Genomic DNA, 17,869 nt, shown 5'->3' with positions numbered 1-17,869 from the left:
GGAAGCTGCTATCTGACTTGTTTGAAGGACCGATGAACCCTACAGTGATACATTGTGATAACACTAGTTATATTCGTTTGTCTGAGGACCAATGTTTCATGGGAAGACAAAGCATATCAACAACAAGTATCACTAAATACGAGAGCTAGTACAAAATGGTGTTGTGTAGCTACGATATATCTCCACTGATGAGCAGGGAGCTGACATATTGACGAAATCACTTCCAAACAAGAAGCTTGTATACTTAAGCGACAAGCTTGGTTTGGTGGATTTGTCCTCCCTAATTGAGAGGGAGAGATAGACACAACATTCTTTTCTTCACTTGGGAAGAAAGAATGGAGGATTGGGTAACCATCTGGCATTCAATACTGTTTGAGAATGTGGCAAGGCATTCAAGATAAGAGTAGTCATGGACCGATATTCTTTGAGGATTAGCTACCCAAGATAAGAATAGTCCAATGGAAGGTCATACTCTGTGAACACCCGGGTGGGGTATGTACCTTGGAGAGACAATGATGATGGTGTCTATACATCATTGGTCTCACCAGCATTGTGCTTTGATCTTGTGGAGAGATAGAGCTGTTAGTCAAGGCCTTGCTATATGACAATGCTGGTTATTACGATGCTAGACAGATGGGTTACCGATTCGACTCTTCTTATGAGATCTCTTTAGATTGAGAATGATCATGTACCTCTAATGAATACCTCCTTAGTTAAGAGGGAGTGTTGAAAAATGTGTAACTAGGTTCGGTCTTCATTAGTATGAAATGTATTCTTGTAAATATAAAATGAAAAAGAAATTATTATTATTATTGAAGCATGGGTTTCATGCTCAAGTTCTTTTATTTTATAGGTCAAGCACCCATTGAGTGCTTCTAGGGTTTGTCCTAGGTATAAGAGTCATTATCATATATGGAAGACCTTATGGGCACATTGTATATTGGAAAGAAAATTTATTTTGTCTTGAAAGTGTCAAAATACCTCCAAGATCAAGTCGGCCTAATGAGCTGTCAAGTCGGCCTACATGAAGAGCAACTTCCACCCTTGAGGAAGCCTATGTATAAGAGGAACTAGTCCTCCATTTGGATCATTCTCTCACTCATATCTCATGCGAAGAAGAGAGCACCAAAAGGTCGAAGAAGGAAGTGCAAAGAAGAGAAGGACAAGGAAAGTCGAAGTGTTTGGGTCTCTCTACATTCTTTTGGGAATGCGAAGTTAGGGTTTCTGCACTGGGGAAGTCTAAGGTTCAATTTTGGAAGCAAGTAGAGCAAGAAGGAAAGCGGAGGTCTCTTAGGGTTTCCTACTTGCCCTAGGATCCATATCAAGGCAAGCGAAGTCAACGAAAGAGCAATTAGAGGGAGATCGAAGTCTTCTAGAGAGGAAGCAGCAATTGCAGCAATTGCTGGGCAACAAAATTTTGGATTTACTGGGAGGTCGAAGATATTGCAGCTGGAGGCCGAGGAAGACTTGATCTTGGAGGGTATTTGTCTGAGTCTAGGTCATGGTATTCGTCAATCGTAAGATCTAAAAGATAAGAAGAGATTTTTGGGTTTTCCCTCTCAAGAGGAGGGGTTTTGGCCCTAGCTTGCAGCCTATATACTGTGTCACTGTTCTTATTGTTTTGGTCGCTGTTTGATGTATTGCACATTGGAATAATAAAGATCAAAGCTAACAAGTAAAAAGGTAACACAAACAGTTATCAAGTTAAGAGAATTAACATATACATTGCCTTATTAAATTCTCAATAGATATTTCCATCAAGAAGGTGACTAAAAGTAAATTTAACCTTTTGCATTTTCTTACCAAAATAAAGCCTTTGGTAGAGATCAATAATTCTAAAAGCAACCAAAGATTGATTTCAAGTGGCTAATTCCTCCTGTCATCTTCTTTCCACAAAGCTTACTTTTCAAGTTTTTCTGATTTGTCCCATCATGTTCTCCATATTTCCAAAAAGGATGTAGAGCCTTTGTCATGTTTTCAAGGCAAGTTCAAATCATTGTTGAAAAATTCAACATTGTTAAAAAATTGGTGAGGATATGGAATACAACTTCTCAGCAACATCAGTGAAAAAATAGAAAAATAATCGATAAACCATAGAAATCATTAAAGAATACATAATCAATTCATTTTTTTCAATGTTCTAAACATATAAACCAACAACAACATCAAATGAACACATTAGCAGATAAGTATGGAGAAAAGATTGATATATACGTTGTAGTGGATGCCCAATAAAAAACAATGTTCCACCAAGGTTCTGGGACGAGGGGGCGAGGGAGCGAGGATACACGGGAACAGCCTATGCAAAAGCTCCCCACCAATTTTTAGGAAATGTGGGGGGACGTCAGGGTCTTCAAAACTTATAAATATAAAATATAATTTATAAATTGAGGCCACTATGACAATTGGGTTTGAATTCAAAAGCTGCAAAGCATGATCATTGATATGAATATCATTGTCTAATATCATATAAATTTAAAATTCTAATTTATAATCATACATCATACATTATGATTAAAGTTTAAACCATATTGATGTTCCACTTCCTACTATGAACATTGAATACTGAACAGTGAATATTGACATAAAATTATAAAAGTCAAGTCTGATACATCAAGAGTCAAAATTTTATAGAGTCAGAATAACATAAGAACATCAACATATCAAAAGATAAACGAGCATAATTTTGCTCAAGCCTCAAGGTAATGCCCCGCTAGTCTCTACATCCAGTTGTTGCATGAATAAATTAGAATCAACCATATCACCATTTGAATCTAAATCACTAGCATTCTCAAACATGCTAAGTGGCACACCAACCAACCCCATCTGTCTCTCATCAAGTCTCTCCTCCATATCTACTTGTGCATCATCCTCTGGATCAACATCCCATCGTGTTGCTGGTCCCTTCAAATACTCAGGTGTCTTCCTATGCTCAAGACGCAGGGCACTGTGCACAACAACTAACTTCTCCGCTCTTTTAGAGGTAAGCTTGTTCCTCTTGATAGAGTGGATGAAGCTATATGTGGAACAATTCCTCTCTGCTGCAGAGGAACTAGGAACGTCTTGCGAATGGAGTGAGGGGTCAGGGCGAATAATGAATTAAATTTATAAAAAAACGAATTGAAACCCTAAAGTATTAAAACTAATGTCAAATTTTAATTATAAACAAATGTTTATTTAAAAAAATCGGGCCCCTCGACCCCCCATGTCACCCCTTGTCCCCCCTCGACCCCACACGTTTCCCCTCGTCCCGCCTCGACCCCCCCCCTGCCCAACGACCCCCCATGACCCCCTTTTCGGAAACGACTCCTCAGCACAAGGAAACGACCCCATGGCACGTCCCCCAACGTACCTTGTTTTTTGGGAGTGTGGGGAAACGACCCCTTCTTGTCCCCAAGTCCCTGGAGCGCGGGGGAGCTAGGAAACTAGACCCCTGGGGGGGGGCGAGTCCCCGTTGAACACTGATAAAAAATGATACATTAAGGTTGATGCTGAATCCTGAACCTTGATAGCTATCCAATCAAGAGCTTGAAAATGGATAACCAATAAAAAATGACATGAATTATATAATTGTATCTACAATGACAAATCTAGAAGTTAGCTATCTAGTATCAATTTTCTTTCTCCCTTGGAAAAGGTCATGGTTCATTTGCCACTAGAATTTCTTGCATCATCTATTTGATGCTGACTGTTGGGTGTAGCTGTATCAATCATATGGAAGGTGGTTTTGATCCCGCTACATCACCCTTTATGATCTCAAAGTCCTTGCCATATGAGATTAAGTTGAAATAATGTTTTGATGACTGATTATAGCAGTTTTATTCTTATGTTTTTAAGTCTCTTTATCTTGAGGGAAATGAATGACAATTAACAAGAATCCTCAACATAGTCAATTGTAATTAAATGAAAAAAATTGTCCTAGCCTTTAGGTAAATTGACTGCATCGAAGGCATTAATAAAAATTCCTTTTAAGTTATATAGAAGTAACTCTTCTCTAACCGTTTTAGAAGCTAGGTGTTTATGTGACTGAATGGAGGAACCGTGTCTAAGTCAATGTATTAGTTATGAATTAGTTACATATGATGGTTGGCTTATATGGTTGTCAGCCCGAAATCAAATTTTCTGAGTGTGCATATAACATAACACAATATGAGATATTTTTATCGGTAATAGAATTGGCCAAGTGGGAATATTCTCTGTTGTGCCAGAACCTATGTATTCAGGAAGATGAGAGGCTAATGTTGCAACACCAGGAACCATGGACCTTTTTTAGTAACTTCTATGGTTTCAGAATTCTCATTTTGTGTAGTGTTTAATTAATTCCATAGATTTGGATGGGTTTTTATGTGAAGTCTCATCTAAAAGACAATATTAGAACATGGGAATCCATAGATTGTCAGTAGATCGTTTTGTAGCTTGTTTTCTTGTTCTTTTTGGCAGCCCTAGTGTTAGTTGGAACTTGGAGTTCCTTATCCACAATGATTAATAGGAAGGTTCATGTTTTGGGATTGGATAACATCAAGCCGACTGGGGAGCTTTCATATTTTGTCTGAAGGCAGACTGGGGAGCTCTTATTGTTCTGTATGGAGGATTGAATTCTCATATTATCCTTATGAAGTTAAAATTCTTCAAAATTCATGACTGTCGTTTTTATGTTTTTGCTTTTACAACTTGGGTTGGATGTGGCATGACAATATTATTCCAACAATTTTTCAAACTTGATTTACTTAATTTATTTATTTTCTTTATTAAAGGGGTTCAATTTTTGGTTGCTGAAATTCATTAGTCTCATATATTACTTACTGGAGCATTGCCAGGATTTCTTCAACTTATGCAAAAGATGATGATCCAGCTGTTCTCATCAATGGTCATTTTGACAGTCCATTGGGTTCTCCAGGAGCTGGTGACTGTGGCTCATGTGTAGGTGGGTTGGTTTTCATTTATTTAATATTATGAAGCAGATCACCCAAGGCTGCTGGAATTCATACTGTATATATTTAAGTTGATCAAGCTGTATGTTGTTACTATTTAGTATTTATATTCTATTGGGATGTTTGCATAAACTTTTTCATTTGTAAGCACTTATTTTTGTTGGTTTGTTATGACAGCATCCATGTTGGAAGTGTTACGTCTTATTATTGATTCCGGCTGGGTGCCACCTCATCCGATTGTTTTTCTTTTTAATGGTGCAGAAGAGCTTTTTCTGTTGGTAAGCATTGTTATCCTATGTTTTGAGAGGGTTGTTTGGACACCTAGCATTTGCCTTGAATGTCATTTGTTAGTTATGCTTTTCTTTTTTGGGATAAATCTGATATTACTTAACACTAAAAGTGCCAAAGGACAGTTGTACAAGTGCCCCTTTCCATAACACAAGCAAGGGCAGGACTATTTTTTATAGTATCCTCTATAATGATCTTCCCTAGATGCCATCTTAGTCTTAATATCTCAGCATCTATGCAGATTGTCCAAGTTGTCTTGTTTAAAAACTGATTAAGCTTTTGCCTATTTGTTTTAAACTAACTAGCTATGGTGCACACTCTTCAGTGGGTGCATGCATGCATACATTTGTTCTGCACCTGAGGGTAGGATGATGCACCTTGTTGCCTCAAAATCTAGCAGGTCTTGTAAGGAGTAACTTGTAAGGCAAAAACTAGACCAAAGGACAACAATGAGGTGTGGCCCACTGTCACCACAGCCACTACATCTTGATCTTTTGTGGACTTTCACTAGTAGGGAGGCTTCTCTGTAGATAGGTCACGTAAGGATGTATCACATTGAAGGATCAAGTTGGCAAGAAAGGCTTATAGACGACAAACCCTAAAAACAAGGGTCAGCAAGTGTAATAGGGGAAATCACATCTTCTAATAAAGCCTATTTAGGGTGCAAATGATCTAGGGCTTGAGAGATAACAAGCCTAATGGATTCACCTAGAGTCAAGAGGCTAGGAAAAGGCTTCCAAACAATGAATATTAGCAACCAATGGAACAAGAAGCCTTCAACAAGCTCCAAGTTGAAGCCTAGGGCAAACTAGGGCTTTCATAGGCGAAGATCTACCCAGGGAAAAAGGATTTAGCCTTGAAATGGATGGATTGGCCAATAAAAGGGTTTGATTTTGAGGCATCCAACACTACTTCTAATGTTGAATTCTTCCACAAGCCAAAAAAAATGCAACACTATCCCAAGTCATACCCTAGCCCTAGCTAGCGGCTTGACCTTAAGGGGCTAAAAATCAGATTAGGAGAGAGAAAGTTAGATTTATGGTAAATTTAATGGATGATCAAGAAAGTGACAAGACCAGTGCCTAGTCCTTGGGATGATGGAGTCTATGGGAGTGAAAAATATGCTAAGTCTTGGTAAGGAGTAAGGGAATAATGAAGCCTTAGCTTTCAAAACCCTAACTATTACTTTTGTGAGGCAACAGAGTCACTTGGGAGAGCTAGTTTAAAGATGCACCAAGGGGTTGCCATTTACATTCCACTGATGAGTAATGCATGCAATGCTATAATCTAGATTCCATACATTGATTCTCAACAATAACTAGCACAATCGAAACCCTAGATAATAAATCATTCCATACATGAGACATGAATAAAAATTTGTCAAATCCAAGGCACACTTACAAGATAGAATGCATGTACAAGCCTTTATTGTTCCAAAGTAACTGTCAGGCCAGGGTAACTCCTCATTGAACGAGAGAAAACACTGATTGATTTTTATTCATTAGCTAGCACATTATTTATACATATACAAAACGGATCAGTTCATCTTCTAGATGACTGTCCAGCTTCACCTCATCCGTTTCGGATTAGGTGTCAACATTCCCCCCCTTAATCTGAAGGGATGTTGGTGAGTCCAAGCATCATTCTGAATCTTTCAAGCTTTTCTCTTCCAAGCGCTTTGGTGAAGATGTCTGCAATTTGCTCGTTTGTGGAACAATGACGAAGATGGATTGTTTTGGCCTCAACATGATGTCGGATCAGATGATATTTAGTATTGATGTGCTTAGTACGATCATGGAACTTTGGGTTCTTGGCCAACTTTATTGCAGATGTGTTATCAATCATGAGTGGAGTTGATTGTATTTGTTTTACCTGCAAATCTTCAAGAATTTTCCTGAGCCACACAATTTCTTTCGTTGCTTCAGCTGCTGCCACATATTCTGCTTCTGTTGTGGAATCTGCTGGTACTGATTGTTTGCGTGATCTCCAGGAGACAGCTCCTGATCCAAGACTCATAGCATATCTTGAAGTAGATACCCCTGTTTCTTTGTCTCCATCGAAGTCTGAATCAGAGTATCCAATCAAGTTGAAGTCGTCCACCTGTGTATACTTGATTCCAAGGTCTTGAGTTCCCTTCAAGTACCTTAGAACTCTTTTTGCAGCAGACCAATGTCCCTCACAAGGCTTTTGCATAAACCTGGAGAGGATTCCAACAGCAAATGAAATGTCTGGTCTGGTAGTAGTGAGGTAGATGAGACTTCCTACAAGCTGTCTATACTTTGTTGCATCCTCAAATTCTTTTCCTTCAATAGATGTGAGCTTCAAGTTTTGTTCCATTGGAGTAGAAAGGGGATTGCACTCTGTCATGCCAAATCTGTTTAACAAATCTCCAATGTATTTCTTTTGAGAAAGAAATATGGACTTTGGATGTTGGGTTACTTCAATGCCAAGATAGTAATGAACATAGCCCAGATCAGTCATTTCAAAAATTTTTCCTAATTCTTTCTTTATGGATGCAATATAGCTTTCATTGTTCCTTGTCATTAAAAGATCATCTACATATACCACAAGATATACAACTGTTTTGCCAACTTTCTTGACAAATAAAGTTGCATCATCAAGATCAAAATGTTTGAAGTTGAGTTTCAAAAGATGCTCAGTTAGTTTTTCATACCAGGCTCGTGGTGCTTGTTTGAGGCCATACAAGGACTTCACAAGTTTGCATACTTTGTGTTCATGTCCTTTCACAGCAAATCCTTCAGGCTGGGACATAAAAACATTCTCTTTTAGATCTCCATTCAAGAATGCAGTTTTTACATCCATTTGATGGACTTTCCAACCGTTCTGAGCAGCTAGTGCAAAGAGTGTCCGGATGGTGGCCCATTTTGCTATGGGAGCAAAAGTTTCCTCGTAATCGACCCCTTCCTTCTGTGCAAAACCTTTTGCCACAAGCCTAGCTTTGTGCTTGTCAAGTGAGCCATCAGCTTTGTACTTGTTCTTGTAGACCCACTTGCAGCCAATTGGTTTGGTTCCAAATGGAGGATCAACCAGCTTCCAAGTGCCATTCTTTATGAGGGCATCATACTCCTTCTGCATCGCTTCTTTCCATTCATCATGAGAAGCAGCTTCTTTGAAGGAAGTTGGTTCAAAATCTGTAGACAAGTTCAATTCACAATCATAAGTAACATCCATATCAACAGGTGAATTAGAGTTATCTACATCACCTCCATCTTGTCGGTTTGTATTTCTGGTTCCTGTTTTTCCAATTTCATCAGGATGAACACTTTCAAGTGTCTTTGTCAGCCACTTTGGGGGACCTTTCTGAGATGGTCCAGGCTGTTCTGTTGATTGAGTTGGGTCTGAATCAAGATTGAGTCTCCCAATTCTATCAATTACATCACTTAAAGCATCATCCGTTGTTGGAGTGTCATGCAGGGGAGATTGTTCTTCAGAAGAAGATTCCACATGTTGATCTAGTATAGGAATCCCCCCTTCAAGATGTGGAATCTGATTATCAAACTCTTGAAATGATTTCGGTTTTGTGAATCTATCCAAGCGATCAAGTTGCCGCTCAACAACACTGTCAGATTTGGATGATTCAAGAAAAATGACATCTCTAGATAAAACAAACTTTTTATTTACTTCATCATAAAGGCGGTATGCTTTAGATGTGTTTGAGTACCCCAGGAAGATACACTTACGACTTCTAGCACCAAGTTTGTTTCTATGTACCTTTGGTATTAAAGCATAACAGGTGGAACCAAATATCCTGAGATGTTTTACCGAAGGAACATGTCCATACCACAATTCATAAGGAGTCTTGTTTCTTATAGCACTAGATGGACATCTATTCTTTATATATGCAGCGCATAGAACAGCATCAACCCAAAACATTGTCTTTACATTTTTGAAGAAAAGCATGGATCGTACCATATTCAAAATTGTTCTGTTCATTCTTTTAGCTACACCATTCTGTTGAGGATTATAAGGCACAGTTGTTTGATGTTTAATCCCATGTTGGCGAAGATAGTGTTCAAATTCATTTGATGTATATTCTTTTCCATTATCAGTGCGAATAGACCCAATATGAGATTGTGCATCATTTTCAATCCATTTATGAAAATTCTTGAATGTTTGAAAAGCATCAGATTTGTTCTTCAATAAGTAAACCCAACACATTCTGGTGTAATCATCAATAAATGTCATGATATATTTATTTCCATTTGCAGAAGGAACAGGCATTGGACCACATAAATCTGAATGAATAAGTTCAAGCTTCCTATGTGCTCTTGAATGTGAATCATGAAAAGACTGTTTGCTATGCTTTCCTAGAATGCAAGCATCACATTGTTTATGTTTTCTAGGAATTGTAGGCAAACCAGCAACACCATTTTTCTTCAACAAGCGGAGACTATCATAGTTTAAATGTCCAAATCTAGCATGCCATAATAAACTTGATGGAAGTGCACCTTCTTCATGATGAGAAATATATGAGAAATGTTGTGCATGAGCAGAGGTTCCTTGCAGTTTAAGGAGTCTTTCTTCTTCTATACCCCTCATGACAAGTGAGTGGTCAGATGCCTTTCTTACCTCAAGCTTGCCATCAAACATGTGAATGGAGTGACCTTGCTGGCGGATGTGGACCAGGGACAGCAAGTTTCTCTTCAGCTGTGGGAGATATAGAACATGATCCAGAAGAAAGTCTGGAAGACCAGGCAGTTTAACCCTGATTGTGCCAAGCCCTGATGGCTTGATTTTTGACTGATCTGCAAAGTATACTGCTCCATCAACATTGTCAGTGAAATCTTCAAAGAAATCTTTCCTATGAGTCATATGACAGGTTGCTCCTGAATCAAGCAACCAGTCATTTTTCGAAGAAGCAAGTGAAGCATTAAACAAATCTTCATTTACTCCAATGTTACATTGTGCCTCAATATAGTGAGCGGATTCAGGTGCTTTACCTTTGTCTGTGTCATCAGTTTTACCTTTCTGCTGATTTCTTCTCTGCTCAACCTTGTCCCATGGTAGCTTGCATGTAGAAGCATCATGTGATCCATTTCGTTTGCAGCGAATGCAATGCAGATCTGCCTTTTCTGCTTGAGGATGTCTGCCCCCCCTGCCTCTGAAGTATCTTCCTCTTCCTCTTCGTCCACCTCTTCCTCTTGTAGAATCTTGAGCAGGATGCTTTTCTTTATGAGCAAGGCAAACAGTCTCTTCAGAAGATTCAGGGACTGTTTTCTTTCCAAAGGCTTTCTCTCTTTCAGCAAACTTTTTCACAAGAGTGTCAAAGGTTATATCTTTAAGATTTCCATTTGCTTGTAAAGACTCAAGATAGTTAGAGTAGGTAGGATAGAGTGCTTTGAGAAAGGCAATAAGAGAGATATCCAGCTCAACCTTAGTGGATTTAATATCATGCACTATAGACTTTATTTCAGATGCAAGAGTAGGAGGATCATTATTTTTCAGTTCAAGAGTGAAGAGTTTAATCATGAGTTGAACAACTTCAAGTGCAGAATGTGTATCATAGAGTTCTTTCAGCTTTTGTAAAGCTTCAAAGGCAGTGGAATAGGATGAAATATGACGACTTACTTCCTCATTTACAGATGCTGCGATCAATGCAAAGGCTTTGCTGTTCTTGTTTTCCCAAATGGCGAGTTTTTTGTCTGATGTGGGCTGCACAGGGTCTTTGTCTTCTTCTCTAACACACACTCCTTTCCACAGCTCATTGTAGATAAGGGTGTGTTTTACCATCCGGGACCATTCAGAATAGTTCTCCTTGCTAGTGAGAACTATTCCGACCATAGAAATGATTGAATGCATTCTGTGAAAAAAATATCTCTGCCAAAAACACTTCTGTTGATAAAAGACTTTTGCTGGAGAAAAAAAAATTCTTATGCCACAGCAAGACTTCTGCTGGAAAAAAAATCTTATGTCATAGCCTTATGCATTCTGTAAAAAAATATATCTCTGCCAAAAAAAATCCTTATGCCATAGCCTTATTTTCTTCTAACATACATCATTTCTTATATCACCGCCACAATATTATGTTTTGAAAAAAGGAAGGCGCTCAAGGGATCTCATATATCATTGCTACAATATTAAGTTTTGAAAAAAGATGGCGCTCAAGATATCTCTTCACTGCTACAATATATATATCAATGCAATATTACACAATAACTTGTCAGACAATAACTTGTTCCGCTGCATGTCAGGCCCATTTCAAGTCTTCAATACATCAATACGCAGTCACCATTTCAGTCACAGTCAACCATTTCAAGCTTTTAAAAAAACGCAGTCATCTTTACAAGAAAGTCGATGAAGGCATTTACAATTCGTCGGCACAAAGGAGAATCACTTCTGAGCTCTCAGCCAGCATTCAATACAACACAATCTTGAATACCATAAAAAACGCAGTCTACAATAAAAAATGCAGTAGCATTTTTATAATAAAACGCAGTCTTCTTGCGTTGCTTCAAACAGCCAGGCTTCAATACATTAAACGCAGTCAACCATTAATACGTTGCTTCAATACATTAATACGTTGCTTCAATACATTAATACGTTGCTTTCCAGATGTGCAGAAGTCACAAAGGTATCGAATACCATGAGACGTCATGAGATGTCTTGTCTTCAAAAAACGCAGTCCACAGTCATTTAAAAAAGCGCATATAATACAATGCAGTCTATATAAAAAAAAACGCAGTCTCAATCTTCAATACCACCATTCAGAACTGTATGCAACATTCAATACACCTTCCGCACCATTAAAAAAACGATAACCTTCCGCACCATTAAAAAACGATACCACAGTTTCACAAATTTCTGAGTGTTTTTTTTTCTTAGCGGATGAAGGACTCCACACCATTAAAAAAACGATACCACAGTTCCATAAAAACGCAGCGCAGACTTCAAAAGAGCAATATGACGCAGCGTAATTTCAACACAGTCATAAAAAACGCAGACACCAGCGATACCATTTTGTTGGAGTGAGATAGGTTTTACCTAACAGTGGAAACGCATCAACGTATACCATTTTGTTTGAATGGAATGAGATAGGTTTTAGCAGAAACGCATCAACGTACAGTTCCACGGACAGAGGGCGCAGTCTCCATGTCAGGACAGAGGGCGCAGTCTCATGAGAGGGCAGTGTCAGGCCAGAGGCGTTCAGGACAGAACAGACCAGGAGTTACAACCAATTTTGGGACCTGTGCTCTGATACCATGTCAGGCCAGGGTAACTCCTCATTGAACGAGAGAAAACACTGATTGATTTTTATTCATTAGCTAGCACATTATTTATACATATACAAAACGGATCAGTTCATCTTCTAGATGACTGTCCAGCTTCACCTCATCCGTTTCGGATTAGGTGTCAACATCAGTAACATCTCCAAGACAAGAAATAACTCCAAATAGTGAAGTACACCATAGAGTCACATCTCCACAAGAATTCAAGAAGGCTGAAATCCTCTAAGAGGGCCGAAATAGTCAAAAGTGATGATGATCCAATACAAATGAGTCTCCCCTCTATTTATGAGAGAAGTATGTCTAATAATTAGTCTACAAAGCGCCTAACACAAGTTTGATGATAAAAAGTGATGAAAATAGTAGTGAGAAAGGTCCTTCGTGACTTGTGCCTTTGTCAAGAAGACCTCACCACCAGTGTTTTTGTAGCATGCACGAGTTCCTAAGGAGTAGGATGAGTTCATAAAGCAGAAACTCATGCGTAGGAGTTGGAGGCTCAGTTCCTTTGTCTCTTGATGCGAGTTAGATTTGGAAAAGGACAAGTGAGAAGTCTCATGTTCTAAATTGAGACTAGGATGAGTTACACTAGTCAATTAGACTCAGTTAACTTGGAATCACAAGTCCGAGTTCCAAAAATACACTTGCTAGTTTTAGCATGATCGAAAAGCTTATAAGGAGGATGAAGGCACATCATTATTCATTCTTGTATGCACAAGATTGTGTGCGTGAGAGTCTTGCTAAAAGAGCGTGTAAGGAGAAGCCTATATGCAGCAAGAGAAGGAGAGAATTTTTCTTTTAGGTGTGCACTAAGATTTAGGAGGATAATAGGAGCCCAAATCTGTGCTAGGAAATAGGAGGTTTCCTGCACTAGAAGATAGGGGCAGAGAAACAACACAAGCAATAGGAGCTGGATCAGGATTTTGTGTAGTGTGTTGAAGCTTAGGTTAAGAAGGGAAAACATGTGTGTTTGCTAGTGAAATTGTTTTGCCTTGTAAGAGATCAATTGCTCAAATTCTCTCAATAAAATCTACAGTTAGTAAAGGGTTTTCCTAGTTGGGTTTCCCTAGAAAAATCTTGTGTTTTTTGCTATCATGTGACTGTTTTATTTTTGTTTTATTCCGCTGCAAATTGGTAGAGAAATTCTGTGTCTTGATGCAACGATGTTAATTTTAACATGTTCTTTTCTTGGACAATTACATCAATGAATCATATGAGCCCCAAGATTAATTCCATTTCCTTTAATAGCAATCACATAAATATTACACATTGATAGTAAAAGAAGAAAGAACGAGTCGATATAAGCATAAGACAAGCGAAGACAAGAGAACTCAGAAATTGGCACAAGCCAGGGGAAAACCCTTGATCAGATCTTCTTATTATTTAAATCAAGTGTTCAGCAGAGAGAGTACAATAAGTCAAAATGACTTGCCAATTTTTGTAGATCCATTATTGCTGTCTTAAACAAGCTAATGACCTAACTGCAATTATGGCATAGTAGTTAGGGTTTCCTGAAGATCACCGCTGTCCCATTAGCTGCCCCAAAAATTCCTTATTTTGCTGCGACCTTACAAGGAATGCATGGTGATGCCTTTCACTAGCCGTTATCACTGATCTGAAACCTTACAAGGCTTCTTGTGCACTCTGTCTAAGCTGATCCAGCCTGCGGATTTTCCTGATGCAAGATCTTAGAAGTGCGGCCACAGAAAAGGGGGTAGATCTTCCTCGATTCAACTTGGAGACAATACCCAAACTCGACCTGACATCGGAAGGCTGAATTACCCAAACAAATAGCCAAATTCTGCGGTTGCTTGACTGAGGAATCTCAGCCCATAACCTAACTGTCTCGGCCTCCTGCCAGAAGAAGATAACCCAAAACATCTCTAACTGCCTCAGCCTTCTACCAAAAGAAAACAACCTGCTAGTCTTTCTTCCTTCGCTGAGGATCTCCTGCGGCTATTTTAGAGAGAAGAATCATGAGATAGATGATTGAAATGAGGATGTAGGCACTTCTATATATACTAGTCGTTGGGGATGAAGGGATGTGACTGTTGGGCTTGGTGGGCCGACATATAGGGGAGGCCGACCTTAAAAGTTGCTTATGAGAAAACAAAAATTCAAAATCACACTTCCGCTTGTTCAAATGAGACTATCTTTATATTGATTTTGGTCCTCTCGAAATGAGAAATTCAATGGAATGGTTATCTCCATCAACAAAGATGGCTAAAGTGGAATTTAGCCCTAGTTGCCAATTTTAACAAACGATTAGTTTCAAATTTGTTCATCACACCAGTTGCAGAATTTCAAGGAAATTCTACATGGTATCAGAGCAAGGAACATAATGAAGACCTACACAAGTTGATTAATACATCACAAGTGCGATACATCAAAGAGGAGGACGTCTGATCTGAGGAGCCACAACCTATAGGAGATTTTTCAAGAAGAGAAAGACGAGTTGGATTTTATCTTTCCGTTCTTGGAACAGGCCAATAGTAGGCAGGGCGTTGGCCGAGTGGATAAGGAGTTCTGGGCAGATTTGTTCATGTTTTGAAGGGTCTTTTCTTTGTTACAGGCTGCTGCCATCTTTTGTGCACAACAGGTAGGTCGAGTCTCTGTCTTAGAGGGCCGAAAGGGCTAGAAGAGAGCAAAAGAAGAGTCGAGATACCTTTTAGAGTTGTGCAGAATTGAAGGACTTGTAGTAGAGGATCAACACAACATTTGTGGAGGTTTAGAGGCCGAGTTGGAGGACTGGTGCACTGTGTTAAGGTGCCCTAACTAGGGGCTGAGGAATCTGACAGGAACCACCCAGAACCGTGACCTAAGAAAGGGAGAAGAAGTCTGGTAAAGAGGTATTTTTTTTGTCTTTCCGAGTCTAGATTGCTAGGTTGGTGTAGGTTTGGTGGCAGGAAGTTCTACAACAAAGGAGTGCTGTTAGAAGTTGTGTTATTGTGCCCTAAGTACAACCTCTTGTTAAGGACTACTAGGTTGTTAGTGGGCAGGTGTTGGAGAGCTCTCTAGGGAAGTAGGATGGCGTACCAAGGATTGAGAGAAAATCACTATTTGGAGGGAGCAACTAACTTTGTTCCATGGAAAGGGAGGATCATGATAGTTTTGGAGGATAATGGGGTGGGAGAATTTGTGAAGTAGGCTCTACCACCACCATAAGATCCCCAACAATTGACCCAACATTCTAAGAATGATATCAAGGCAAGGAGGATTATTCTAGAAGGGGTCAAAGATCATATAGTTCCTCATATCCATGAGAAGAAGACAACTTTTGAGATGTTCAAAACTATTTTAGATCTATATCAGAGTACTAATGATACCATGAAGCTTTCTATTAAGGAGAGGCTAAGGAGTATTCAGATGAGCAAGGATGAGCCCATTGTCACATATTTGTCAAAGTTCACTCAGGTACGAGATGAGTTGGGTGGTGTGGGCGTGGTTGTAACAGAGCATGACCTTGTGAGTTTTGTTCTTCTAGGACTTCACGAGTCTTGGTATGGTTTCCAAGATGTAGTAAGTAGTAGATAAAATATTCCTAGTTGGGAAAGGCTATGGATTGACTGTGTTCAGGAAGAGATCTGGCAAGGGACTAGAGAGGTAGATCGATGAAGACAGAGGATGAGGAGAAATTTGCCATGACAGGAAAGAGTAGCAAGGCCAAGGGCAAGGAGGGTCAAGGAGTGGCCGAGTCTAGTAAGGATCATGTAGCTGCATCAACAAAGGTATATGTATTTTTTGCCCAATTCGAGAAAGATTTCTCATTGATGACTTGCATGGCAAGCTCAACATACAACAGTCTATGGTATATTGATTCAAGAGCTTCCTTCCACATGATCAGGAACAAGAAGAGTTTCAACCACTTGAAGGAGAAGGACATGCAGTTTCAAATTGAGCGAGGAGATAATGGCATGTATACAGCGAGAGGAATTAGTATTGTCAATTTTCAGAGGGAGTCAAGTAATCCTCTTCATCTCAGAGATGCCCTCTATGATCTAAGATTAAAGAAGAATCTTGTTTCGGTAGCTACCCTTGAGGACAAGGGTTATGATGTCATCTTCAATAGAGGTAAGGCTTACCTCCAACACTTATCTTCTGGATGTAAGAAGCAGATAGGTGTAAGGAAGAAGAATCTCGAAAAGTTCCAGGTAGAGACAGGTGCAGCCTTGAGCAAGAAGGCAGGGAGAGCTCAAAGTGGATAAGTGACAGTTGAGGAGAGCAAGAGCAGATTAGAGTAACTGAGAAGATGCTACTCAAGATGGAGCCTCAACTAGTATCTCAATTTGAGTCTAAGTTAGTTGGCAGTTGGGCTAACTAGTAGGATGATGAGGAGCATACCCCAGGGCGAGTGGAGGTAGCCACTCAGTGACTCCCAATATAGGGAGAGTTCGAGCCAAATGGGCAGAGGATTTGTTTAAGGGAGACGAGGAGAGAGTTGGATCTTCCAGTATCACCTTCAGTTAGAAGAAGCAACCACAAAGACACACAGGGTACGTGGCACTTATGGCTGAAGTGATGGACTTGGAGAGCATGGTTGGAAAGAACAAGTCTTCAGATTAGATTCCACAGAGGAAAGCAGGGAAGTCTTCTAGTTCAGAGGGAGCAACTGCAGCAACGGAGAATGTGGTAGTGTTGGAGACAGATCCAGGTGGACGAGGTTCTTCCAGAAGCACCTTCCTTACTAAGAGGGAGTGTTGAAAATAGTAGCAAGAAAGGTCCTTCTTGACTTGTGCCTTAGTCAAGAAGACCTCACCACTAGTCTTTCCTTAGCATGCACGAGTTCCTAAGGAGTAGGACGAGTTCATGAAGCAGTAACTCATGTGCAAGAGTTGGAGGCTCAGTTCGTTTGTCTCCTAGTGCGAGTTAGATTTGGAAAAGGACAAGTGAGAAGTCTCAAGTTCTAAATTGAGATTAGGACGAGTTACACTAGTCAGTTAGACTTAACTTAGCAATCACAAGTCCGAGTTCCAAAAATACACTTGCCAGTTTTAGCATGATTGAAAAGCTTATAAGGAGGATGAAGGCACATCATTATACATTTTTGTATGCACGAGATTGTGTGTGTGAGAGGTTTGCTGGGAGAGTGTGTAAGGAGAATCTTATGTCCAGCAAGAAAAGGAGAGAATTTTGCTTGTAGGTGTGTGCTAGGATTTAGGAGGATCCTAAATAATAGGAGCCCAAATCTGCACTAGGAAATAGGAGACTTCCTGCGCTAGAAAATAGGGGCAGAGGAACAACGCAAACAATAGGAGCTAGATCAGGATTGTGTGCAGGGTGTTCAAGCTTAGTTTAAGCAGTGAAAACATGTGTGTTTTCTAGTGAAACTGTATTGCCTTGTAAGAGATCAATTGCTCAAATTCTCTCAATAAATTCTACTGTTAGTAGAGGGTTTTCCTAGTTGGGTTT

General features: G+C 39.5%; 1 protein-coding gene across 1 annotated transcript in view; it reads left to right on the top strand.

Annotated features, from left to right (window-relative positions):
* Nucleotides 1–17,869, top strand: part of LOC149141578 (uncharacterized) — a 318,849-nt gene that overhangs the window by 116,417 nt on the left and 184,563 nt on the right. Inside the window, exons 4-5 of the mRNA XM_089446868.1 lie at nucleotides 4,818–4,924; nucleotides 5,109–5,209. Of these exons, the coding sequence (XP_089302994.1) occupies nucleotides 4,818–4,924; nucleotides 5,109–5,209 (208 nt within the window). The remainder of the gene's footprint in view (nucleotides 1–4,817; nucleotides 4,925–5,108; nucleotides 5,210–17,869) is intronic.

This window comes from Pinus tabuliformis, chromosome X (assembly GCF_031772625.1).
Source record: "Pinus tabuliformis cultivar Carrire ecotype Pingquan chromosome X, CPIR1, whole genome shotgun sequence".
In the NCBI taxonomy this organism is placed as follows: Eukaryota; Viridiplantae; Streptophyta; class Pinopsida; order Pinales; family Pinaceae; genus Pinus; species Pinus tabuliformis.
The sequence above is the reverse complement of the archived record's forward strand: the minus strand, read 5'-3'. Positions and strand labels throughout refer to the sequence as shown.